Genomic DNA, 25,246 nt, shown 5'->3' with positions numbered 1-25,246 from the left:
GGCTAAGGCCTGCCTTAATTCACAGAGTAAAAACAAGACATAGCTATAAACTGAATAACACCTCTCACAATGTGCATCTGACTTCTGAGGTATTACACCTGGGATTAACTTTTGACTTCTCCTTTCCACCATTGTAACTTTACTGTCTTGCTGGCTCCATGCAGAGTATTTATACTTATTTTGCAACCTTTCTTCTTCTTTCCCAGTCTGTTTGGGGTGTTGATGGGGTGACAGGTAGCGTGAGCACTGCATTCACAGTGTACAGATAGCTCTGCTAAATTATTTGCAACTCCCTTTATGTCAGGAATAGGATTTTTTTTTTTTGGGGGGGGGGGGTGTTTTTGGTTTTGTTTGTTTGTTTTTTGTTTTGTTTTGTTTTGGGTTTTTTTGGGTTTTTTGTGTTGGAAGGAACCAAACTTCTTTTAGAACAAGCTAATAGAAGAAGTTGCAAAGAAATCACCAGTCACTATTTTTTTCTATTTCAATTCCCTCTCCTTATCACAAATAATTTGTGGGAGCATTTGTCATTCAAGTGCACTGCTTAGGTCACAGAGTAGAGAGATTGCACTGAACTTTGATCTTTAACTTCAAGTTCTTAACATATTTGGTGAATTGATGTAGACATGACTTTCTAAGGGAACTGGAACCTGAAGAACCAGAGAAGACTAAATGTATTTACGATTGCCCAAGATTACTGTGCCAACATCCCTATGGGCCTTAATTAGTGTGGGTATTTTTGGGACCTGTGTGGTGAGAACAGTAACTAATTACTGTCCATAAAACCTCAGCCCTGGGAGAAAATCAGGTATCGATTTTCCTGGCCTTAGCCTTGGTGATGTAAATAACTTGTTACTACCGGAGGAGAAGGGCAGAAGTCCTTGGAATACCTGATAGGATGGAAAGCAAAAGAGTAACTTGGGGTTTGATGTGAGAGTTTCTCAGCTGCAATATAGTAGGAAACAGAGAAGTAACAGTGAAGACCGACAGGTGAGATATAAACAGTACTAAGCAAAAAATATAAGTGACATACAGAAAAGTCTAAGGCAATGAATAAAAATTAAGCTAATGGAGCAGTGGAGCTAATAAACCTGAGAACCTGCCAGGTCTTGTTTTACATGGAGTAGAGGGCTCAGGACAGCTTGAGTAAATAATTCAGAATACCAAACAACAAAAATCAAACCCCTCCACTATCAGAATAGGAAACCCAAAGAAGGCCAGGCTGTGTGCCTTCTGTGCACCACTGCCCTGCATCCTTGCTACAGTCACTGGCCATCCAAACTGACCAGCTGGAATACAGGCATCATGGCAGAGATGAAGAAGGGGGAAGTGTAGATCTTTCTTCACACACCTTTCAGAATAAACCTTTTTTACTCAGCCATCATCAAAATTAGGTGTATTTTTGAGAGGCATTTTCTGAAGATGCAGTGGAAACAGACTACAGCTTATGAGAAGGGCAAAGAGTAGAAATCTTCACTAAGAGTATCTCAAAAATCCTGGTAGGAATCTTCAAGTTGGCCTGAATGTGCTCAGGATCATACCCTCAAGGGAAGAAATATTTGTCAGCATTTGTAAGCTGCTCACAATTTTAGATCTTCCCTGGCCGTCTCATTTCCTCCTTTGCTTTGTAAGACTGCTTTCATCCCACTCCTACTCTTCTTTGCAGATGCCAGTTCCTGTTTCTAATGTCAGCAGTTCTCAATCTTCTCAGATACCTCTGTTGTTGTTTGTGCCTTGCTATGTGAGGGAAATGTAGCTTTCTGTTCCTCCTCTGTTTCCGTGCTTTCTGTTCCCTCCTAAAAAGTCACTCCTGCTCTAGCTCCAGCAAACCTAACCCAGCCCCTGCTCTGATCAACTTCTGCCCAAATCCAGCATGTCAGGCTGCAAAAACTGGCAATGTTTCTGGTCTCAGTGTGAGGAAATAACCAAAATCGGTGTTAGAAGCATGGGTACTTTATTCTCCATCAAACTGGCCTCTATTTTTTCTTTCTGGCCTTACAATTATTCTTGAATTTTCTGATGTATGTTGTCTCTGGAAGCTACTAAAAATAATGGATGGATTTGCAATAAAATATGTACAGCTCTGCCAAAGTAGTTTTAAATTAGTTTGGATCAACTCTGAAATAACAGTGATGTCAGTCAGTGAAAAACTCAAGACAAGTACTTTACACTAGTAGTAAACATTAGCAATAGTCATTAGTGTTAGGCCTCCTAGTTACCTTTGCAGATACTGCTAACTATTCCATATCATACAAGAGAAAGAAAACACTTTATATGCTGTAAAATTATGTTGTATTTGACTCAAAGAACTAACCAATAATCTTTGTATCCTGTCCCTTATTCCTTCATCTTGGCATGATAAAAGTTCCCCTTCCAAATTTCATTTGCCTTATGTATATTTATTTTAAATGCCTGAAATGGAAACAAATTTCTTCACAGCTTTCTTCTATACATAAGAAAAATGTAGTTAACTACTTGTGAAAGAAGCAAAGATTCTGACATAAAATAATAATAATAACAATAATCATAATTTCATTCTGGAGTGAAATTGTGTTAGTGGCACAGAGAACAGAAAATATTAATATCAGAATATCAAAGAAGACCAAAATCTTTGCTTTTATGCTACTCTTCTGATAGCATCTTAGTGTATTTTAAGAAATGGTTATGGGTATTTTTAATCTTAGTCTTCAATTTTTGTAAGTGGAGCAAAGAAATGTCTCCCCTAGTTTATTTTTTATTTCTTCTAGCCTAGACTAAAACATCTTAGCATTGTACCTTTCACAGGTGACCCGTAGTTTTTTTTGAGAGTGAAATGCCTCAAGTGCTTGCATGCAGAGCAGCAGGATCTGATGGTCTTCATTTCACCATATCTTAGAAATAGGCTTAAAGAGCAATGGTGAGATGTCTCTACCCAAGTCAGGGCTCCGAAGGGATAGGTACAAGTAAGTACAGGACTGTTTGCTTTCCCTTTCCCTTGCTTTACTGTGGGATACCCACAAACATTTAATTAAAGCTATTGTATGCATGCTTAACTTGGAGATACCCTTGAAACCGTTACACAGGAGCGCCAAAGAAAATACAAGGGAGTCACTGAAGGAAAATACAAATGAATTAGAAAAGCATAGCAACCAAAGAATACATTTCCCATAATACAACAGTCAAAGGTCATGAGATCACAGATGCTCAGTTGCTCATGCATATCATCTATTCTCTCCACTTGCATGCTTGCTCCGGAGAGGGCAAAGATTTAATGAGGATGGGGCTAGCTTTAGCAGTTCTCACCCTTCCTCACACCCTACATCTCAAAGAACACTGAAAGCCTCTTTGAAGTGGGAATAGACACACATTGAACTGTCCCAATGCACACATACAATCTGGAATTTTCTCATCAGGTACAAAAATACAAGGTGACTGTTCTCTTCCGGCTGCCCTGGATGTGAACAAAGCTCTCGAATCAAAGACGTACTGAATTGAGGAGTGGAAAGAAGTTTCTCCATTGCATCTGTCTTTTCAGCCTGCAGTAGCAGCCCTTCTCGGTCTCACAGTTTCTATTAGTCAGTTCCTTTTTACCAGCTCCTCAAGAAGAAATCCTGTTCAGACAAAACAGCACTCTATTTACAGGAAGCTTGGCAGGGTCAAAAAGTGACTGCAAAACCGATCTCTTGTTAAAACACATACAGTATCTGCTCTGATGTAGATACAGCTAGAATTCAGCAATCTCTGATTTGCTATCAAGGCCTTGAAGGTGATCTCAGAGTCAGATTTGTTAAACTTGGTGACATTGTGTTATCACTTAGCAGAGCTAACTCAGTTGCTCCAAGTCGCACTTAATCTATGCAGCTCACTACCCACAGCTTCTGACCTACTTTAGTCACTTCCTGTCTTTCATTTTAGTCTTAAAGCCTCTTTTCTGTGTTGGCATGTGACTGCCATTTAATCTTAATCAAACTTCCTTGGACTTCCATTACTGTCAAGTACAGCTTCTCTCACCATCATACCCACCCTTCTGAGTGCAAGAAAACTGATTTACAGCCAGCAGTCGGCCACTTCCCTTATGCTCTGCGTTCATCTTTGCTTTGTTTTTCTTCCCATATGAGTCACTTCTTCCCCCTCTCTGGCACATTATGCTACACTTTGTTTCCTCGATCTGTCAGTGGCTGAGATACTGCCCTGCACACCTTCACTGAGAGATCTGGTGAGTATTATAGTGTGTGCAGATTCAGAAAAGGCTAAACATGATGAAATTGAGTTTTCCACAGGCTGCTTCAGAAGCTCATTTAATACACTTTTGCTTCTGACCAGAAATGATGACCAGCTCAGTTCCCTTATGCCTTGCTTAAGAGCTCATTATCCAAAACACGGCTGTTTAATCTATGCCTCCCCACCTAGCATATTCCCTGTTACTTCAGGGCACTGTTAACTTTACAGATGTTGCAAGTCCTTACCAGCTTAAGGACTTCCCCAGTTCTCACTGGTTCTGTGTGCTGCAGTACTGTGCCTTTGAAATAGACTCCTTCAGCCCGTTTCCTTCCATGACCAGAATCCAATCTAAAGAGGTTAATCCAGTACTACAGTGACTTTAGCCTGCTCGGGTGCACTTCTGAACTGATAGCCTCTGTTGATTTTCAAGATTCTTTCATCAGGACAGAGAAATTCAAAGATGTGGCCTGGTGCTCTTAGTGGCCCAATGCTTTTTGAATATCAGATACCAAACATTTAGTGGCAATGTCATCTGCATATAACACATAGGAGAGATTTTTTCAATTCTCCTCTTGCATGTATGCTCTTTCCTGACTTTTTTTTAATATGCCCAGTTCTGCTTTGCTCTCCTCCTCCTACTGCTGTGCTCATCAGTTTTTGGGTCTTGTTATTAACATCTGGAGGTTATGTGACCCAGCACTGAATGCAGCCTTGTCCTCTCAGGAGGCAGAAAATACCATACATTTTGGAAGGACAAATTAGCTACAGGCCATTCTTACTAAGCCTCTCCTTCAGCTTATCTCGAATTTTATTTTGAACTGCAGTCACTACACACTGTAAGTTGAAAACAACCACTTGAGCCCTTCCCAGCAAGGCTTTGATACTAGGCATGGAGGGGAGATAAGCAGCACATTGAAGCTGTGGTATCGCTGTAGCTGAGAGCAAGGAGTGAATGGAAACATGCCCTCCTTCTGGCACTGCCTGGCTCTGGGACAGGGGAGAGGGACAAGCTGAGCAGCTTGGGTTCACACACATGGCGGGAGCCAGCGGCCTCTCAGCTGATGACAGATGAGACTCAGGGCCTAGTTAGTGGGAAGACTGTGATTAGACTTCAGCAACATCTGTCTCCAGCACTACAGGAATCACTGCTGCGGGCTGTGATTTTCTCAGCAAACTGTAATTATACCAGGAGCCTCATTCCTGCTGTTTTTCTCAACAACTTAAGTGCAAAAAAAAAGTGAGTAAGGGTGCAGAAAAACTGAAACTCTGAAAGAGGCACCTGTTTATTTTTGTTCGGCTTATTCCAATTATTTTCTCTCAGTTTCTTAGATTTGTGTGAATCACAGACTGGTTTTTTTTCCTGGAATTCAGTGCCAAGGTTTAACTACCTGAAGCTGGCCTGCCATCCATCTGAAGCTGATGGCACACATCCTCTCTGTCCACTTATGTCCCATGGTATCTTAGACAAGTGTGGTAGCACTTGCAGAGGGTGTCATACCAACCTTTCCTTGGCAGTCCCACCTCTTTCCTCCCATGGGGGCAGCAGTATGGAGTGCTGGTCTCTGGTTACAGCTGTTCTCAGGACATTCCCAGGAAGGTGTGGCCTGGGTAGAAGTGTGGGATATGGGAGATTGCTCAGGGTGAGTTTAAACCTTACTGCCAAAGGCCCTGGCTAGACTAGGATTTAAGAATTTGAACTTAAAAAGTGTTAGGTTGTATATAGTAACTCTCTGTTTTAAAAGGTACAGAAAAGAAGTAAAGTTTGAATTCTCAATAACACCTGGTAAATTTTGCCAAAATAACAATGTCAAAAAAGAGCAGAATGTCCTTGCAAGATTTCTCTGCCAGAAAAAAACTTTCTGTTTGTGCAGTTGTAACTCCATGGTAGCTCATTTGCCATTCTTTGCTCAGAATGTAAGAAGAAACAGATTTTTTTTTAATGTATGTGTGGGAGAGGAGGAGGAATATCTAGCAGAGAGTTTGCCAACAGAGCTTTACCATCCAGTATTTAAGATGTAGAAAAGATCAAAATTATTCAAACTAATCTATGTTCTTTCTTAACTTTTCTCACAGCATTATTGTGACTTTTAGTATACTTTGAAGGCAAGAGTGTCCTGTCTGTGTTTAGCAATTTTCTATCAACACCATGCTCATCTAGAAGAAAGCAGAATTGTTCTTTACCAGCATGTGTGCCCTTCATCCTGCAGCACATCTGGCAGCACAGCCAGGGATGAGTGTGGCAGCAGGAACTTGACCCTTGGGTCTGAAAGCACTGGGAAGGCTGCAGGCTGGCAGGCAGATCCCTATCTCCAGAGCCAAGCTTCTGCAGACTGGTGACACATCTGGAGTAGTCTGGAATTGGCTCAAATGGCTGTGGACAAGGAGGAGAGAGGAAAGGTTAGAAGGAAAGTGGAAAAAATGCCTCTTGCACATTTCACTTTCTTTTCCATCTACTTGTGTGCTGTTGCTGTGAGCTATTGAACAGCTGCAGTGCTCTCTCCCAGAAGGGACTGTGGTTCAGTAGAGATGGAGAATGATCCCTACAGATTAGTGCTTTAGGAGCCCCCTTGAATGGAAGAGGCCATAGGAGTAAAGTTTCTCTGATTGCCTATTCTACTGAATAGACTTGGGGCAGTAGCCAGAGATGCTGTTCTGGCTCCTCAGACCTGAAACTCCTGGCAGGCAGAGGGTACAGCTGGGTACTTCTGACTCATTCTTGTTGAACTAGGTGAGTCCCTCTCGTTTCTTGCCTTCCAAGCAGAACCTCCCAACTCTCCAAAATTCAAGGAAAGCAGATTACTCAAGCAAAAGCTGTTTGCAGACTTTGAGACTGTAGCCTGGGGAAATAAAAGTAGTGAGAGAGGACCAGGACAGGGTGGATTTGGCATACAGTGACTGCCAAGGCCTGAGCGAAAGAGCAGGTTTTTTGCATCCATTCAGCTCAGCAATTTCCTGCATTGTTCCTGCAATCAGCATGTTCCACCTGCTTTTACTTAACCATTTCCTGTTTACGGCTTCCAAAAACTCTCTGGTGAAATCCCTAATCTGCCACAAGATCAGTCTTTATGGTCCTTTTTGGGCTTCCCTCACTTTTTTTCTCTGTGTTCAGTACACAGATCTTTCAGAGTGAGGCACTGTGTGCTGTGTGTGTGTGTCTGCATGCAAGTGTGTGTGCTTGCAGTCAGTAGTTATGTCAGGAAACTATGTGCTTGTTCATTAGCTCTTTCTCTTAACATATGCCCCTTTTTTCCTTCTAATGCTCGCTGGTTTTTGCAAATTTGAGCAAAGAAACAAACAGTAGCACTGAAGGCTGGTGCCTCTTTCTGTAGCACAGAGGGCTCCAGATATTTAGAGGAAGGACTCTTCCCGTTAAGTATCTAAGTATCTAAGTCAAGTATCTAAATGCTCTCCTCCCAATGAGGAATTTGTTGTCTTCATAGCTCCCCCATGCTTCAAATTATTTTCTAGATTTGAAAGCAGTGAGGCAATTTCTCCTAGTGTGCTGTTCAGTTTCTCAGATGGGAAAGGCAAGCTGTGAGGAGAAGGAAGGGTGAACCAAAGAAAAATAAATCTCTTTCTTACAGTGTACATGGCTCAAGTGCCTATCACACTTAGTCATGTCTTGCAGATATCACTAGAAATGCCTGCACGCTTTGAGTCTACTCTCCTTAGCTGTATTGCAGATAGCACTACAGTCACCACAAAAATCAAATTTATTTGTCACCGCTTTTCCTCTTTGCTTACTCCTTTTATTTCTCTTCTGAGGCAGTGAAAATAGATTCTTAAGTTTCCTCTGATTCTCATGCTCTTGCACAGTGCTGCAATGTTTGGGTTGCGGTGAGCACTGCAGGGGAATGTTCTCTTCTTAAAATAAATCATGGAAACATTTCTGTTGGAATCAGGGCTTGTAGAAGTTTACTTTTTAAAAAAAAGAAGAATGTCAGTCCAGCTTTGGCCTGGCACTATATCCTTTTAGAGGGAACAGACTTCTGATGCATGTCAGTGTATATGAACTGGCATGTATATATATATATATATTTACATACATACATATACATACACACACACCGGTATATGTGCCAGGTACACTGGTGTAACTGAGCACTGAAATCATCCTGTAAGAACACTGGACATGTTGGTTCTGGCAGTTCTGCAAATTCCTTAACTATCTCTGCTGCAAGTTAGTGTAAGTCAGGATGCTTACTCTGTCAACTTAGGCATAGAAGGAGTTGATCTATAGTATGATCTATAGTGCTGAGCTGTTTTGCACTTTGGAAATGAAGTTGACGGGCTCACACTCTCACAGGTTTCTGGATACTTTAACAAGAACACTAAACCTCCACTCCCTGTTTTAACTGTAACATGTACATGCAGCAGTATCACTTCTGTTTGCGTTGTAAGGGAGGGTTGGGGCATTGCTGATGTCCAGGCAGCTGTCTGCTGTAGGCACAACACAACCCTACTCAGATCACAGTTTGCTGGAGTATCCTTCAAGCTGTTTGTGAGCAGCTTTTGTACTTCCATCCGGGAAAGGAAGCAGTTGTTTAATGCACATACTTGGCCCAAGTATGTGAAATGGGTACTTTGGTTCCCACCCAGCACAATTCATTCAATATTTTGTGTCAGGGTGCTTGTCATCAGCGGCATTTGGCCAGGGTGACTCACACCTATCCAAGCAATGATCCGAGAGAGCCCTCAGATCTTTCTCATTTTCATTTTACAGAGTACAGCCCTGGCAAATTCATGATCATATTGGACCACACAGCACTTTATAGAGCAACTCCTTTTCTTCTAAACCAGATTTCAGCCCAAGAGGCAACTACTTCCAAAGGAGATTCTCTGGTTCAGTGTCCATCTTTGTCTTCCAAATGTTTCTTTCACCACACTGCTTTCTGCTTGCACTATAAATTTAGATGCACCCAAGATATTTTTGCCTTCTTAATCCACCCCAAAACTGAAGGGAAGAAGAACTCTGAAAATGAAGTGGGAACGGAGACCCTCAAGGAAAATGGCAGGAGGTGCAGAGGACCATGCAAGACTCTTTCCAGGAAATGGGCAGAAGGTTCATCACATGAGTCAATGTAAGCTTAGATGACTAAATTCTTGAAGAATAAACCGTCAGGAATATGATACTGCTCAGGACAGTTCTGGAGGGAGATGAAACTTTCTTAAATAGCTGTTGTTTGGTTTTTTGTTCGTGACTCATTTCTGAGGAAATTGCTGAGTCTCTGGCCAGGGACAGGGAGAAGTGCAGGCAGTGCCAGCCCTCCTTGGTGGAGGCAGCAGGCAAGGCATGCTGGGGTGCACATCCCGCTGCTCCTGGCACCAGCTCTCCTGCCCAAGGAACTGAGAAGGGATCAGGAGCACTTCATAGCTGTCCTGCCCAAGAGAATAGAGTAAAACAGGATCATTAATGCTCATCTGCCAACTGAATCAATTCACAGCATGTTTTTGTGTACCAGCAGATATGAGTCCAAGAGGAAATGAAGGTATTAAATCTCTAATTCCAGGTTCTTTTAAAAAGTTTTCTTGCTCTACCTGCTCCAGCTAGTTAATCAAGTTCTATCAATAAAACTGGCCCAAAGCTCTGAATTTGGACTGCAGAGATGGTCTTAAGATTTTAAGCTGGTAACAAGAGAAGCAGTCAGATGCCCTCCAAAGCTACCTCCAGAGGAGCTGAACTAGCATTAACAGCACTGGGAAATGTTTGCAGTAGTATCTCGAGGGGAAACCCCAATGTTCCAGCACGCTGCTGTCAGTTCCCATCTTGATGAGTTTCACCCAAGCATTTAACATTTCAGCCTTAGTTCTGTGTCTCATAATGCCATTTATGTAATGACTGCTCATTTGGTTCCCATTAAAATAATGGTATTTCTTCTGCAAACCACTGCCTGTAAAAATCAAGCCACCCAATTTCTCTTAAATTGTAATAAAGGAAATAAATAGTAGGATACACATTGTAATTCTCAGAGAATGGGGGGACTTTTTTTCCCCTCTTTGACATACAAAGAATTACTATCAGAATTAGGAATGTGAAAGATCTGTTAAGGTTGATGAATCCATCTCCTGCAAAAACACAGTGTAGTTACTCCCCAGCAGATATTCCTTAGGTACTGATAATATCAATACCTTTTTATCAATACCTCAGGTATTGATAAAAGAGTCTACAGCTCTCCATAGTCAAGAGACAGTAGTTTCTCTCTTAAAATTGGAAAAATGGAAGGTCATCACAGTGCCACTATAATTTGAGACAGTCTAGAATGATTCCTTGTATTGTATATACCAGCACTTTGAGGAATTCAGTTTCAAATGTCTCAAACAATGGGGGTTTCACCACTTCCTGTGGGAGCCTGCTCTGCAGCCTAACTCATTTCACCATCTGGAGCGTTTTCCTGAGTGTCTGCTCACTTTAAAATTTCTTATAATTATGTACCCACTATTTCTTCTTAAAGGTAATTTTCCAAAGGTTTCTGTTGTGTGAAATTCACATTCTGTTGTGCTTTTTTGTTTGTTTGTTTTTAATGAGGATTGAGAAAACCCCGAAAGATTGATGACGACTTCTCTTTGCATTTTCTTTCTCAGAAATAATAAGTAATTAATAATATACTAATGCCTTTTTAGCCATTCATCTCAGCAATTTACAAGGAAGATCAACGTTGTCGTACTCTTTTTACAAATGGGAAAAACTGAAGCACAGGGCAGGAAACAACTTGCCTGAGATCATTCAATGAGCCCATAGCAAGACTTGGATTTTTAAGCAGGTCTCCACAGTACTGCCCTACTTTTTTCTTCCTTTTTTATTTTTTTGGCCCAGTCTAGTTCCCTTTGGCTTTGTTGGAGTACCTAGGAAGGACAAACTTTCCATGAACTTTATTCAGAATTGCAATATTGTAACTGAAAGGTCAGTTCGTTGAATATTTAACAGTTACTATCTTTCCAGTGTGTTGGTCAAGCATCCTAATTAAGTAGTGATAAATAAAACCAACAAAGCATTTTAACAGACTAATTCAGTCCCTAGGGCCCCCGAGCTGAATTTCCTTCAGCTAGCCTGTGTTTTCCCAGTTGCAGATTGAGCACAGTATATATCAAGCACACTCTTATCAGCACAGTGCAGGGAGATTTCCTTCCTCCTCAGTGCCACCATGCTTACTTCACCTGTTGTATTTCCCTTAGCTCAGTGGTTTTCAGTGAGTGTGTTTCTCAGAATCTGGATCGTTGCTGAATTATAAATCTTGCAGTTTGGAATAACAACACCACAACGTGTACAGCACGATACCCCGGGTAGGGAGCCGTCCTTAGCCGAGCCCTGCGCAGGCTCACCTGGGTGTCAGAAGCAGCGTGGCCTAAGAGCACAGAGCTCTCTGTGGGCTGCTGAGAGACAGGGAGTTTCTCTTCCTTGCCTTGAAGCTTCTACCTGCCCAGCCTGTCCATTTCAGTGAGTCTCTTTGGTGGGACTGGAGGCACCCGAGCAGATGGTAAGATGGGTGGTGTTCCTCTCCTGCACACGGGGAGGTGAGGGCAGCCAATTCCGTGTGCCTGCACTGTGGCGTGCAGGGGCCTCGTCACTGCCCCACGCTCTGGAGAGTGAACTGACAGTGCTCATCGCATACCAGGGGCATCACTCTGTGGATTGAGAACTGAGAATCAGGCCTCTGGGCAGGCCAGAGTTAGAGCTGAGGGACAGCACACAGATCCTCCTGGCTGCTGACCATTGCCAAAGTCTGCCAGCAAGTGGAGTCTGTGATGGTGTTCCCCTACTGCTCCTTCAGGCCTCCTTCATTCCACGTATCATTGCACCAGCATCTGAGGATTTACCAAAAGCTACAGGGCTGCTCTAGGTCACTGAGCACATTACCTTTGCTTTCAAATTGAGTTTGAGAAACTACCAGCAGTGTCAAGCCTATGTCTCCTGGCTATGTGAATAGAGGAAGCTAAGAAGCAACAATGATTACATAAAGCAGGGAAACCCCCTCAAACTTCTCCCAGACTACCTCAAACTGAAGCTGATTTGCATACATACAGTACAAATAACTTTGCAATGGCTTCTAGCCTCATGAAAGAGTTACATGTGCTTGTTTATAATGAATTAATCAGGCCAGTTGTCTGGGTTGAATCGCTTGGAGAAGATAGAAAAAGATTGAATCAGAGCCTGTGTAGAAATCTAAGCAGTTTTATGTAGTGCTTAGGCCTGTGCAGACACAACTGGGTATTGCTATTCCCCACAAAATCAATGGGAACTGTTCAATACCTGTTGGTAACCAGCAGTTATTCTAGAAAAACAGAGTGGAAAAAAACGTTTTATAATTTGTGATTATAGATGGGTAGTATCATACATAGCTTCCTATACAAACCCTTACAGAAAACTAGAAAAAAGCTATGGTATTCTTGTCATTAAAAACTATGGTCACCCACTTTCCAAAATCTGAGACTCATTTGGCCTGTAATTCCTGAGTGATATTGTTCAAAAAGCAGTGGCATTAAACAGACTTCCAAGATTCCTGTGATTTGTTTCAAACATCATGGTTTAACAGAACAAACAAGTAAGAAAAAAGAGACAGCATATTGAAAACGCACATTTACTGGGTTATGTAAAGCTCAAAAAGATAGTTGGCTAATATGACACTACAAAACTACTTTCGTTATCTTTTATACACTAAGAATGACAGTGTTCTTAAGCCTAGTACATCATGACTATGGAATGCCTGGATTCTTCTTGAAGACAGGTGGTATTTTCTGTTCCCTTACTTAGAGAGTGGGCCTTGGGAGTTAGTTAGTTAGTTTGTTTGTTTGTTTTGGTTTTTTTGTTTTTTTGGTTTTTTGTTTGAATAGGATGAGAGTATAGCTTCTCAGAGGCTCACTGTGAGCTGTTTCTTTGGAAAGAATTGCTTGCTTACTCTTTCCTATCTTTTTATTGAAATAAGTTCTCAGATACATTTCCTGTCAGCTCTTTCCCAAAGCCAGACAGAGTATAGACAACTTCACTTATTCTCTCCCAGTAAATTCACAGGACTTCCTGGACATTTTTTGGGTTGTCAAGCCAGCTCAATATTAACATTAAATACAGTTGGGTAATGCTGTAGATGCCTTGCAGTAAATACCAAAGGTGTTTTAAACAGTCTTAAAGGTGCTTTTGTCAGTGCAGCATATTTCCCTTGAGGAATATGGGAAATGAGAGTTATCCTCATTGTCAGTATGGTTATACCAGGACAGCTATATGAGCAGCTCATTTATAGTGTAGCTGCTTTTCATATAGTTAACAAACAGGGCTCAAGAGGAAGAGGAAAACTGAGACACAGCTTACTTTGACAACCTGTGTAATAAGCCTTGTGTTTCTTCTACAATATCACCTCTGTTGACGATGGCTTGTTGCTGTGAAATATCCTGGCTTTCACTTTCCTCCTTTCAGGTTTATTGACTTTCTTCAAAGCTTTGGTACAGCACAGTAGGAACCAGCCCAAGTATGAGCTGGCTGTTCTGCAGAGTCCTTCAGGCACCTGAGGGCTCTCTGTGCTGTGATGGAGCTTGTCTCCGTGGGTCAGCTGGAGGGACTGGAAAAGAAATACGTATTTGAATAGGCCTGGGATGCCTTGCAGCACAGTTAATAGCAGCAAACCCGAGTATGTGATGTGATCTGGCTGATGATTAGTACCTTGGCTATTTTGGTCCTGGTAACTGTGTGTATTTCTTCAGCTTGTGCTCATCAGCTTGCAGGTTGCTCAGAAAGGCTTTCATTTTGGTTTTAAATATCTCCTCTCACAAACAACAGTCTGTTTTCTACATAAAGTGTCTAATCACAGTCATATAATATCGTTTATTTACACAGAGAGCTTCACCCCAAAGCACTTTACAGCCTGGCATTGACAGAGGACTAAGACTAGAAGAGTAGCAGCTGATACTGGTTGGGGAGCAGGCTCTAATCTCAGCCTAGGTATTAATAAAGACTATAAAGTGGAGCCATAATATTCTCTCCGAATCCAAGGCAATTTGCTACTAGTTAGAAAATATATTGCTATAAACTGTGCTCTGTTAAGGTCTAGAAAATATATTTGAGCTGTTGAACATGCGTTCTAGTAGAGAATGTCCATCTTCTTGCATATCCCATTCTCTGTTCATAGGTACTGGCTACCAAAAGTCAGTTTTATTGGAAAATAAGGGTGGCGCAAAGTACCCTAGCAAGTACAGTATTCTCAGCAAGTACATGCTGGTCTTTGGAGAGCTCTGGCAAAGAATGGTAAAAGGGCCTCGACTAGTCTAAAGTTTGGCTCTAGAGCACATCAGAAAATTTGCCAGCCAGAACGAGAAGGAGAGTTCGGACACTGGTAACTAGAAGGACAACCAGACAGGCAGAAAAAAGGATCATTACATGCACATCAATCCATTTTCAGCAAATCTGTAAAATTAGTTCACAGTGAACTTATTACCTTGATTTGTTTTGGGTATTAAATGCGTTTCCAAGTGGTTGTTTTCTGGAGGAAATGGCAATTTTGCAATCTCATTCAGAAATATTGTGATTGAGGTGTCTTGTCTTTATTGTGTGTTTCAGACCGAAAGGATCAAACCAGTTTAGTTTGGGAAGGGACCAATCCTGCCCTGCAGCCCATACGAGTGAGGAACACTGCCTTGAAAGATACTTTTCATGATGCTGCTCTACCCAGCACTACTGGTGAGACTTCAAGAAACACATCAAATCTATAGAAAGGACAAATGAAACATCCCCAAAGACTTGAATAAATAATAACATTGGTTTTCAAAAATCTGGTGAAGCAGAGAGTGAACATCCTTCTTCTTTTGTCTCTTCAAAGACTAACTTTAAAACCAAGTGCTTTTCTTTATATGTGTGGGGCCATACTTCACTCTGAATTTATGAAAAACCTGTCTTTTGCTTAGGTTAATTTAAGTGACTTAATAATACAAGCCTCTGAACAACATACATGGTACTGAAGAAGTGTAGGCCACATGTGCCTTCCTAATTCACCTCACCACCTCATCAATTTGGAGGAACCAATGGCCAAGCACAGGAGTGTCCACAGCCCAAAACACAGCGAAATGTTCACTTCTTTTTTTGAAGAGAATGATACACCCACTCAGCGGTTTGATAGCAATAGTACAGTAAATACATGTTCCTGTAACTCACTTGGAGGTCATCAGAGATGATGTAAGGGTTACAAATAGCTGGGCTCTGACTGTTCAGAATGTTAGGAGAACAGGCAGCAATCTAAACGGTGGGAAGATCGATGTGTATTACAGCTGCTCAGCTTTCTCTGTCTTCAAAGCACTTTGAAGTATTCACAACATGATTGCAAACCACACATCTATTTACTCACCTTACAGACTTAGAGAATGTATGGCTTGCTCAAGGCCGCTCAAAGCATCCCTGGCTGTGCTGTGATCATGATCCGGTTGTTCCTGGCTCTCAAGCCTACGGGAAAGCCGTGGGTTCAGTTAGTGCCAGCTGCTGCTGCACGGCCACCACTGGCCTGAGAACCTGCTGGGTCTGTCAGCAGGTTCTTTCCCTCTGCCGTCACAGGGAAACCTCTTGAAAAGCAGAGTAACCTGTACAGAAATGTGAGAGGTCTGGAGTGCTGCCGAGGTGGCTGCAGGTAACCCAGCAAGGAAATGAGCTGCACTGAGGCCACCCCGGGCAGCCAGGCAGGCAGGTTGCCATCTGCTGTTTGCTAGGCAGTCTGGGGCTGATGAGAGAGTTCCTGGGAGCATGTGGCCCCTACTAAAAAAGTACTGCACACCCTTAAGTGTGGCAGTGTCAGAGACCTGGAAGGACGGCATGGAGAGGACATTCTGCAGCTATCTGCTCACACAGCTATGGGCTCTCCTTTAACAAGAAGTTTCCATCACAACAAGGAAGCAACTGCATTTCAATAAGCTACTTCTAAAAGTAATACATTTCACCCTGGGGAAGAACAATTTTCCAGCTTCAGTGTTACCAGTTTTGTGCTTTGAAGAGACCTTTGTAACATGTAATTTTAATTTTGTTTTAGCTAAGATTTAGATTTTCTTCCTGACAGTGCTGCACTACCGGCCACTCAAACCCTGCTGAACTTGCTTGTAGCCATTTTATCTGAGTATCTTGTAAATATTTGGTAGAGCACTCAGACAGAGAAGTGTTTTTTTGCTCTTACAGTCACATGCCTGGTTCCAGGACCTTTAAGGAGTACAAAAGACTGAAGGCAGGGAAAATTCCACTGAGCTGCATTCAAGTCTCCAGGGAGCAACTGCACTCTGTTTATACTAAAATTTCTCATTGCTGTCTCTCCCTATTTAAAAAAAAAAAAACCAAAAAAAACATGGAAGGAGGGGAAGCTAGAGGGTTTCATTATTATAAACACCAGAATGTAAGCACTGTTTTCCCTCATTTCTCTCATACTGCAGAGCCATTTGCAGTTGGAGAGGGAGATAAGCTTTTCAATGCTCTCTGCACTACCTGGGAAATTTCCATCAAGTTCTAAAATGTTTTACAAACATCAGTGAATTAAAGCTTAATCCCCTTCTTCTCATCCCTATGAAGCAAGCACAGTTTAAAGACGGGGCTAATGAGACCAACCAAAATAGTTGTGCTTTGCTGAAGTCACAGGGGCAGCGTGGTAAGAGAACTTGGGTCTTTGAGTCCCTGCTCTCTGTCTTATACCACAAACAACACCCATTCCCTCCCTCTCCAAGGCTTGCTGTAGTCCCTTTCCAAGGATATAGTGAAAACATGCTGGCATCATGCCTTGAGACAACGTGGGTTTTCCCCCTTGCCCACAACTGCTGTCCCATGGAATTAAGATGTTGAAAAGATCAAAGAGGAATGTGAGGTGGGGAAAAAAAAATCAAGTCACTGCTTTGTCTATCTTGGGTATGTTCTGCCCCCACTGCTGCCAGTGGAGTTGGTGTTCTGTTGGGAGCAACCTCAGACACATTTGTATGTACTTCCATATCATGTTTCAGGCAGAACTGTGGTAAAAATGCCATAATCAACAAGAGAGCTTGGCTGACAAGAAAATTGGACAGATGAGCCAGTAAGTCACTCCTGTATTGGATATATGTAATTTCATTACCCTACTGTACATGACTTGCATTTCTTACTGCTTCTTATTATTAGCATCCTGTAACTACAGCTGCAGCCATCTCTTTCACCTCTTCAAAGAGAGGGATAATCCATCAGCCAGTTCTTCTCCAGTGGTATGAGTGAGATTTTTACCAGAGGGATTAATGGTCAGTTGAAGGCATTTGTTCCCAGGAGGGCCAAGAAAAAACAATGTGCACGCACATGAGTCATGAAGTGGAAGAGAAGGAAACAAACCTATAGATTTAAAGTTCTTAAATTATTTTCCCCTTAGCTTCCCTTCACACTGATAGGTACCCAAACATGCAAACTAGATATATATTGACAGTGACCAATGTAAGCAGGACTGAGAGCTTCTCCCACTGTGCAAACAAACCTGAAGTCAGTCAGCTACCAAAACCAGATCAGTATGTACCAGCTATTCCAGCCCTTGCAGATGAGAGATACTGGGAGGAAAATCAGTCCTCCTGTCTCTCCTGTGACCTTATGACATACCCCAGCACTAGAACCTTTGACCTCTTAATGCTGTTACCCTTTGTGACAAGGCTCCAGCACTGGTCCTTGGATAGGCTGCTTCTCTAGCACTCTTCCCTGCACAGGATCCAAACTCAGTGCAAATGCTGTGCACAGTGCTCATTTCATTCCCTGCTGAAAGGCAGCCAGGCCTGAGGTGGAACATGGCAAGCGCTTCGCCGCACCTGGCAACTCCACACAGCTGCTGAAAACAAGTGAGGAAGAAAGCAGTGTACAAATGCAGGGGAATTTTCACATAAGCAGGATGTAATTAACAGAGCTGGAATTTGGCCAGGACACTGGGGTTAAAATGCTGGCTTGCAGGTAACACACTGGGATCTTTCATAATTCAAATGCTCAGGATCTTCCATTTCCATTTTACCTGGAAGATGTCAGAGGACTGTTCCCTATTTAATGGTCATGGGCGGCTCTGGAACATCTGACAAAGGAAGAAGTGTCAAATGGTGCTGCACCTGCAGAGCTTCTCTGCCAGCAACTGCCCACCATGACCAACAGCTGAAAGGATCACAGCTGACAGGACCACGGCTGCACTGCTGTAAAACACACCTCCATGTCTTGGGGTTCACTTCACCCCTAACCCTCCTTACTCAGTTTTTGGGCCCCAAATCCCTTTCAAACAGAAAGAGAAGATGATAAAATTAGGGCAGCACCTTACACATAAGAGAGAGAATATTACCATTAGGTGCTGCTTCAACCTTATTCTCTGCCATTTGAAATAATACCAGATAGCTATTGGACAACAGAGAATTTACATGAAGCACTTCCCCCCAGAGCAGATGAGAGAGGTTTTTCACCTGGCCTTGCTGGTAGTACACAGAGCGTGAAGAGCTTTTGCCACCTTCTTCCTTCCAGCAGGGAAGTCATGTTCAAAGCAGCAAAACATTTTTTTCCACTTCATGATCTCACTTTCTGTATAAGCAATTTTTCTGTTTACTACAAGGATGTTGAATGTCCACAGGAGATCAGGGAAGTCATTCATGAACCTCACATCTGTAAAGTCTGCATGATGTTTCTGCCATGATGTGGCCCACAGTCTGAAATATAAATGCTTGCAAACTTCTAACCCCATGTCAGTCGGACCAGCAGGCGTGTGCAGCTGACTTCCCCTGCGTGGTGCAGTGTGTGCAAGCAAAACAAGAGGTGTTCCTCCCATCTGGAAAAGCATAATCTCTGCATCAGTAAGTCATAAAAAGGGACCCCTCCTCTGCCTCTGAGAGCTTCCCATGCCAGCCTTTGGTTTACTGGGGGGGCCAGGGGTGCGTTTGTGTGCCCAGGCTGCCATGCAAGCCTCCTCTTTGTCAAGTGTTGTTTAATACAACCAACCAAACTTGACGAGAGTACCTCAGTCAGGGGGACAACAAACCTACAGACAGTCTCCAGTGGCAAAATGCACTGGGGAGAGTAAAGAACGGGCAGCTGCAGGCAACAGGAAATCCAGCACTAATAAATAAAATGTCTTATAGCCAGAAAGAGGAAATAAACAGCAGCAGCACAAACTGAGAGGACAGAAGAGAGCATAACTGTGGCATGGGAATCACTGAGTTACAGTGAGCTTATTTTTACAGAACGTCCTGGTGTGCTATGTGTTCAGACTGCAAAAAAAGTGGGGGAGTGGGGGGACTGCTCAAAGAGAGGGTCTCTATCAGAAGTTGTCAACAACCACTGTAATTAAGGAAGCAGCCAGAGCACACACAACCAGAGCTGCTGCCAAACTGAAATGAAAGCATTTTTTGTTTTCAGCTGTAGCCCCAAAGGATAATAAAAGATGGTTCTACCATGCCAAGTGAGGAGCTGCAGGGACACCATTTCTACATGGCCCTCCTCCCCTCTTTCCAAAATTATACACTGTGGGGAAGCAGCAAGTTACTGTTCCTGAGTGTGCTTTCAAAGCCCACGCCCGCACACCCCATCTGACTGCGGCCACCTGGGAAGGCCAGCCGCAGGACAGGTGGGCCCCCAGCCACCACGGTGACAATGGAGGTGGCACCAGCTGAGCTCTGCCCCCGGCCAAAGGGCTCTTCTGGCACTGCTTGGTTCAGATGGCTGAAGCAGCAACAGTGAATTTTACCTCCCTTGCCCTCAGCTATGGGTTTCACCACGGCCCCACAGCATTGCCACCACCATCCAGAAGAGCCACACCCCACTTTGCTCCTGAGGCCAGCTGGTTTAGGGGGCCCACCGGTGTCTTGGCAAGGGCCTTTGTTCATGGCACACCAACCCCGTGCTCCTCTTGCTGCTGGCGGCACAGGTGGCCTGTGCCCATCAGAGGCAGGTGCTGGCGAGCAGAGGGCTGGCAGAGCCAAGGGGGCCGGCACGGATCTCCTCAGCCCTGGGACATACGGCTTTCACTGGTGGCTGTAGACACTGGTGTGCAGGTTCAGCCAAGGGGAAGAAGTCATTCAGAAATTGCATGCATATTTCTGAATTCATTCCTTGCGTGGCGTTTGCCTTTCATCCTCCCCCCTGGGCTCTGTGTGCATTGCTGGCATTCTCTCCCAATCCTATACAGTAATTCCCAGGTCTCCGCAAGCCACTGCCTGCCAATGGAGCCCGCAATCACTGGCCCGCCAGCCCGGTCACATGAGAAGCTACACGCGAAGGTTTAATGCTTTCTCCTGAGCCCAGCCCCCTTCCTGTGAATCCCCTGCAGTGTTTTCCTAATCAGGTACCAGGGAAGCTTTGCACGGAGCGGGGTGCTAAGAAGGTGGCTATTCAGCCACAGCATTTCCAGGGTCTTTGAGCTGTAAATGCAAGCAGTGGAACCAGGTGAACGTCTGACAAGGCTGCTCTTCAGACCTGAAGCTGCTTTCCAACAAGAAGCACATGGCAGTTGTCTCACTTGCTCTAGCCCAGCTGCTGCACTAATGGTTAATTGCTTCAGCAGGTATGGAAATCACTTCTCAAAGCCTGCATAGAAGGTACACAGCTAGGGTCCAGTAGAATTTTAACCTTCACTGGACACTGACAATATGTCTGTTACTAGGGAGTCAAAAAGAAAATACAGCCCTTCCGTAACCAAATTCTGGATGATGCGGGTATTTAGTCCATCATACAACTTGTGAAAGTGGTAACATATTTACTTTTGTGTCACCCTTATGTATGACGTATCAGAAAAAAAACACATGGTTTTGGAGAATCTCAAATGGAAGTGATCTTTTATTATATGTGGATGAAAGGCAGAAACATTCAAGGGCTGTTTCTGATATATCAGCAGTTACAGTTGTTTCCTGCTATCAGTGTTACGTGAGGGAGGGCAGGTATAACCTGCAGGAAGAGTTCTTGTTCTCCACCTGATGTTTCCATGTAGGATTTCACACAGGGCAGTGTATGGTGCATGCTCAGCTTTTGGAAGCATGGGAGTTGTGTCTAGCAGTCAGGACCCAATGTTCTTCTGGGTTTCATACAAACCACAGAAAGACAAGCCAGTTGCACCTTTGAGCCAAACAGTTGGATAATCAAACTGAGCATTTGATTTCAGTTTGGGGTTGTTTGTTTGTTTGTTTGTTTTTGCTTTTGTTAAGGGGAAGGGCCCAGCTTGTTATGAACTCCAGCCTATACTTACATTTTTGTGGGTTTAAGTAAAAAGTAAAGTTTTAAGTTGCAGTCTGTTTATATTGTTCTGATTTAAGCACTATCATTATCAACATAACTTTCAAAAACAAACAAAAACTCCCAAGCTGACAGTGTTTTTCAAATTCTCTGCTTTTCTCATCATTTTCAAATGTGTAGTGTATTCAAAAGTGTAAGCCTGTCCTGCTTGGCTGACTGGCAGTTTGGTTATTGCTTTATATTATATTACATTTTTTTTCATTCTTGCATGTAAGCCATCAAAATAATAAAATCTGAGTTCTAGTCTCAGTTACACTCAAACATAACTACTGAAAAGGTTTGTCTAACTTCTTAGTATATATATGGCATTTAACAAACTTTGCTTAAATTGTATATTCCCAACTTAATCCAAACAGGAGTTGAGAAATCCTGCTTCTCCTAGATGAGAGCATGCCTGAATAATACAGGAATTACTTTTCTCACTCAAAAGCATTAGCAAAATACATGCATAAATACTGGGGTTTAATCAGCTGGTGCTGTCTCCTTATTAAAGGAAAAACTTATTTAACCCTTCAAGAGAGATGCAGGCTACCAGTGACAATGGAGACAGGTCTGAGCACTCAAATGCTAACGTGTGTGAGTCGGTGATGTCTGTGGCTGTCATCAGCTGGCATTGTCCACCCTGCCACACAACAGCCAGGAGACCAGCAAGGAAGATTTTCCATTTCTGGAAAGTGCAGTGAAATAAGGGAACACAGCGATCTCCAAATAGTCTTTCCTTCTATGAAGTATTGTCTTCAGGATACTGCTTGACATTCACTCAGTCAAATATTTTGAAAATTCGAACAAATAAGCAGGAAATGGGTTTGATTTTTGGCTCCAGTGGGCCATTTGTGAAGAAGAAGAAGTAGCGCAGCGTGTGCTGCGTTTCTTAAATACGCTTGTTTGCCAGGAGCATACGCAGCGTGTTTCCCGGGCTGTGGAAACAGCATTTCCAGTCAGCATTTCCAGTCCTCCGAGCCACCCTTCTCCCTCCACACACCATCCCCAGCCCCGCATCGGGCTGGGGTGAAGGGAAGCATTGCTCTGAATTGCTCTGCTGTTACCTGTTCGTGAGGAGAGGGGGCATGTGCACATAACACAAGATTCTGTGCACGTTTCTGAGAAGGGCTGTGACTGCAGTCACTTCACAGTGACTAAAGAGGAGTGGCAAGCTGAGGTGGGGCACGCACAGGGACCTGAGGGCCAAACCTGCAGCTCTCTCCACGCTGCTCTGCAGGGCCAGGCCCATCTTTCGGAGCTGCTGCTGCAGCAGACCTCCACAGGGCCAGGATGCTGCGCCTGGGGAGATGCCAGAGGAGCTTTTGTCTGTGCTTCCACTGCGGGTTTAAGCAGTTCGATTAGCATTTGGAGCACATGGAGCAGCCCCGGCTGGGGTGGGAGAAGTCACACTGTGAGGCCACACTTGAACGTGGCCACTTCAGCGCAGTGCCCCGGGTACAAAGCCTGCTTGTGTGGGGCACGTCCCGCCGCGCATCACGCTTTGGTTGTCAGTGGCAGTCATGGGTTGCTGGGGGTGACACAATAACCTCTTTATGCCTGAAAGAATAGGGGGGAATTGCGGGAGACCATTGGAAACACAGCAGCAAAGAAGTGGTGTGGCTTTTGTCTGCCCCTCAAGGTAAGGTGCTGAGCTGCCTCTGCCGTGCTGGAGGGAGCACAAGCAAAGCGGCATCAAGATTGAATGCAGGGCTTGGGTGTCTGGGTGGGAGACGACCTAAAGAAACACCCAAGGAAGACCCCATGGCATCTCTGTGGTAAAGACATGATAAAGCTGCTTGTTTAGATTAGAGTTTTACAGCAGCTCACTCTAAAGTCTGGGCTGCCACAGCCCTGTCACCCCACTGCCTTCGACACAAGAGCAGCTATACAGGGAATCAGCTCAAAGAGCTCATCTGTCTGGAAATTGAACTGTGTTTTTAATTACAAAATAAAAGTTTGCTTTACTAGAATGTCTCAAAGTTTCATTCAAAGAGAACTGGAAAAATAAAAAGACTAGGAACTGAAAAGGACCAAAGCAGACAGAAATTTGATAAAATACTGATACAAACTATAAAAGTTAGTTAAATTTCTTACTGTATCTGTCACTGTCTCCTTTGCCAGCCCCTCAGCCATACACTCCACAAAGCAGTAAGCCCAAATAATTCAGATATGGTAAGCAAAGCTGCCCTGAATATGGCTTCTAGCCTAATAAGTCAGAGCCTTATCCAGTTCCCATGAAAAACATCAGGAAAGTTTCCTTCAACACTTATAGACATAAGATTGGATTGCAGAACAACCATATAACTTTTGACCAAAAAGTGAAGTTTTTCTAAAGCACTGATAAAATACTCATGCAAGAGAATGTGGAAACTCTGACTGGAGCAGTCACATTGCTAAGTATGTTTCAAGTGAGCATAATCATTTTTGAAACCACACTCATTCTCACTAGTGATGTGTGCTCTAAGGGGAAAATACAAAAGAAACTTTCTTTTAAAGGAAAAAGCATTTATAATTTCTTTATTGGGGATGTGTAGAAAGACTCCCCCTCTGCTGCTGGGTAAACCAGTTTCTGCTCAAAAAGCAGTAAAGCACATCCTAATTTTTAAAAAGCATTTGTTAGGCAAAACAGGGCTTTTTTTACGATGCTTTCTTTTTTTTTTTTTTTTTTTGCAGTTGGAGTCTTTCTGTTGATGCCAGCTGCTTTAGTTGTAGGTATTTTCTGGGAGGTGGTGTCTGTCAGTCCCACGTGGGGTGTCCCCTTGGCTATCTCTCATAGCCGCCCTTCTATAAATCACAGCATATTAAAAAAAAAAAGGGGATAATGCTGACATGTGAACTAATCCCCACATCAAAGAGAGCAATTCTCCCTCCTCCAAACACCCACCCCCCTCTTTCGCTGGGAAAAGTCTAACGCCTAGAAGGTGATTTACACAAAACTTCATCCCAGTTGTTAGGAAACTTGCAGTGCTGCTTACTTGCCAACTGCAGGAGAAACCTGGGAATCAGGGTAACCACAATAGCTAGCCTGCGGCTTCCAGCATTTGGCAATTCAGGAGAGAAAAAAAACCTGGCTTGTTTCAACAAACTTGTGTATATGTTGATTGCATGGCAGAATAGCATGCATATAGACAGATGTAAACGTGCCTAGTAATGTGGGTCTGTCTGGGCACACCTGGGTCTGCATGGGCACATCCATATCTGCGTGTGCTTACAAGCACTTGTAACAGGCACAGAACTGCCTGGCCTGGCACATACGAGACACACTGGGGCACACAGAAATGCCTCTCCTTCTGCTGGGAGAAAAGAGGGACAATGGGGAATATACATTAAAAACGTAAGCCCATATGGGCATCCAGTGGGCTAGACATGGAGAGGGCTATCTTAAGCCATTCATTCCAGCTGTAGGCCTGCCTTTGAGCTAACAGTTCAAATGCTGGGAATAGATGAATAAGGAGAATGCTCTGTCTGAGACAGGATTAAAGCATACACTCACTGCTGCCCTTGCCTTTGCAAATGCTTCCTGTGCACTGATTAAGCACACAAGATATTTCCAAATAATTGTCTGTCTTTGGAATGCAGCTGAAAGGAGGAAAAATGCCTCTGTCTGGCTAGGTAACTCTCTTTTCCCAACTTAATGCTTAGCCTGTGCCGAGTACACATCCTTCAGGCATACCAACAAAGCATGGAAAAGACTACACTGATGGTTCTGGATTCATAATCAATAAGCAAAAATACCTGCCTCATGTGAAACTGGCTGTAGTCAAGTGCATTTCTATGAGCATACGTATGCATGCGAACTAGATACTTCCACCAGTATCAAAGCTTCTGGTTGATTAATTCGGCTTACTTGCTGCTTTCTCC

The 25,246-nt window shown here is 43.4% G+C and overlaps 1 protein-coding gene and 1 long non-coding RNA gene across 8 annotated transcripts in view; one reads left to right on the top strand and one right to left on the bottom strand.

The window, feature by feature from the left end:
• The window catches only part of RAD51B (RAD51 paralog B), a 431,141-nt gene that overhangs the window by 386,691 nt on the left and 19,204 nt on the right, over positions 1-25,246 (top strand). For 5 of the 7 annotated variants that reach the window (XR_010080554.1, XM_063398747.1, XM_063398748.1 and 2 more), the window contains exon 11: positions 14,741-14,951. The exons of 1 other annotated variant lie outside the window; for it this stretch is intronic. Coding sequence is in view for 4 of the 6 variants with exons in the window: in XM_063398747.1 (XP_063254817.1) it covers positions 14,741-14,892 (152 nt within the window). In the remaining 2 variants the exon portion in view is untranslated. Of the gene's footprint in view, positions 1-14,740; positions 14,952-25,246 lie in introns of those variants that run through there. One more of the 7 variants, XR_010080553.1, reaches the window with a different exon arrangement.
• On the bottom strand, positions 6,385-23,339 carry LOC134551297 (uncharacterized). Its single transcript, XR_010080555.1, has 3 exons — positions 15,522-23,339; positions 13,499-13,745; positions 6,385-6,568 (listed from the first exon to the last, which is right to left on the bottom strand). It is a non-coding gene; the product is annotated as an uncharacterized LOC134551297 (long non-coding RNA).

This window comes from Prinia subflava, chromosome 5, assembly GCF_021018805.1.
Source record: "Prinia subflava isolate CZ2003 ecotype Zambia chromosome 5, Cam_Psub_1.2, whole genome shotgun sequence".
Classification (NCBI taxonomy): Eukaryota; Metazoa; Chordata; class Aves; order Passeriformes; family Cisticolidae; genus Prinia; species Prinia subflava.
The sequence above is the reverse complement of the archived record's forward strand: the minus strand, read 5'-3'. Positions and strand labels throughout refer to the sequence as shown.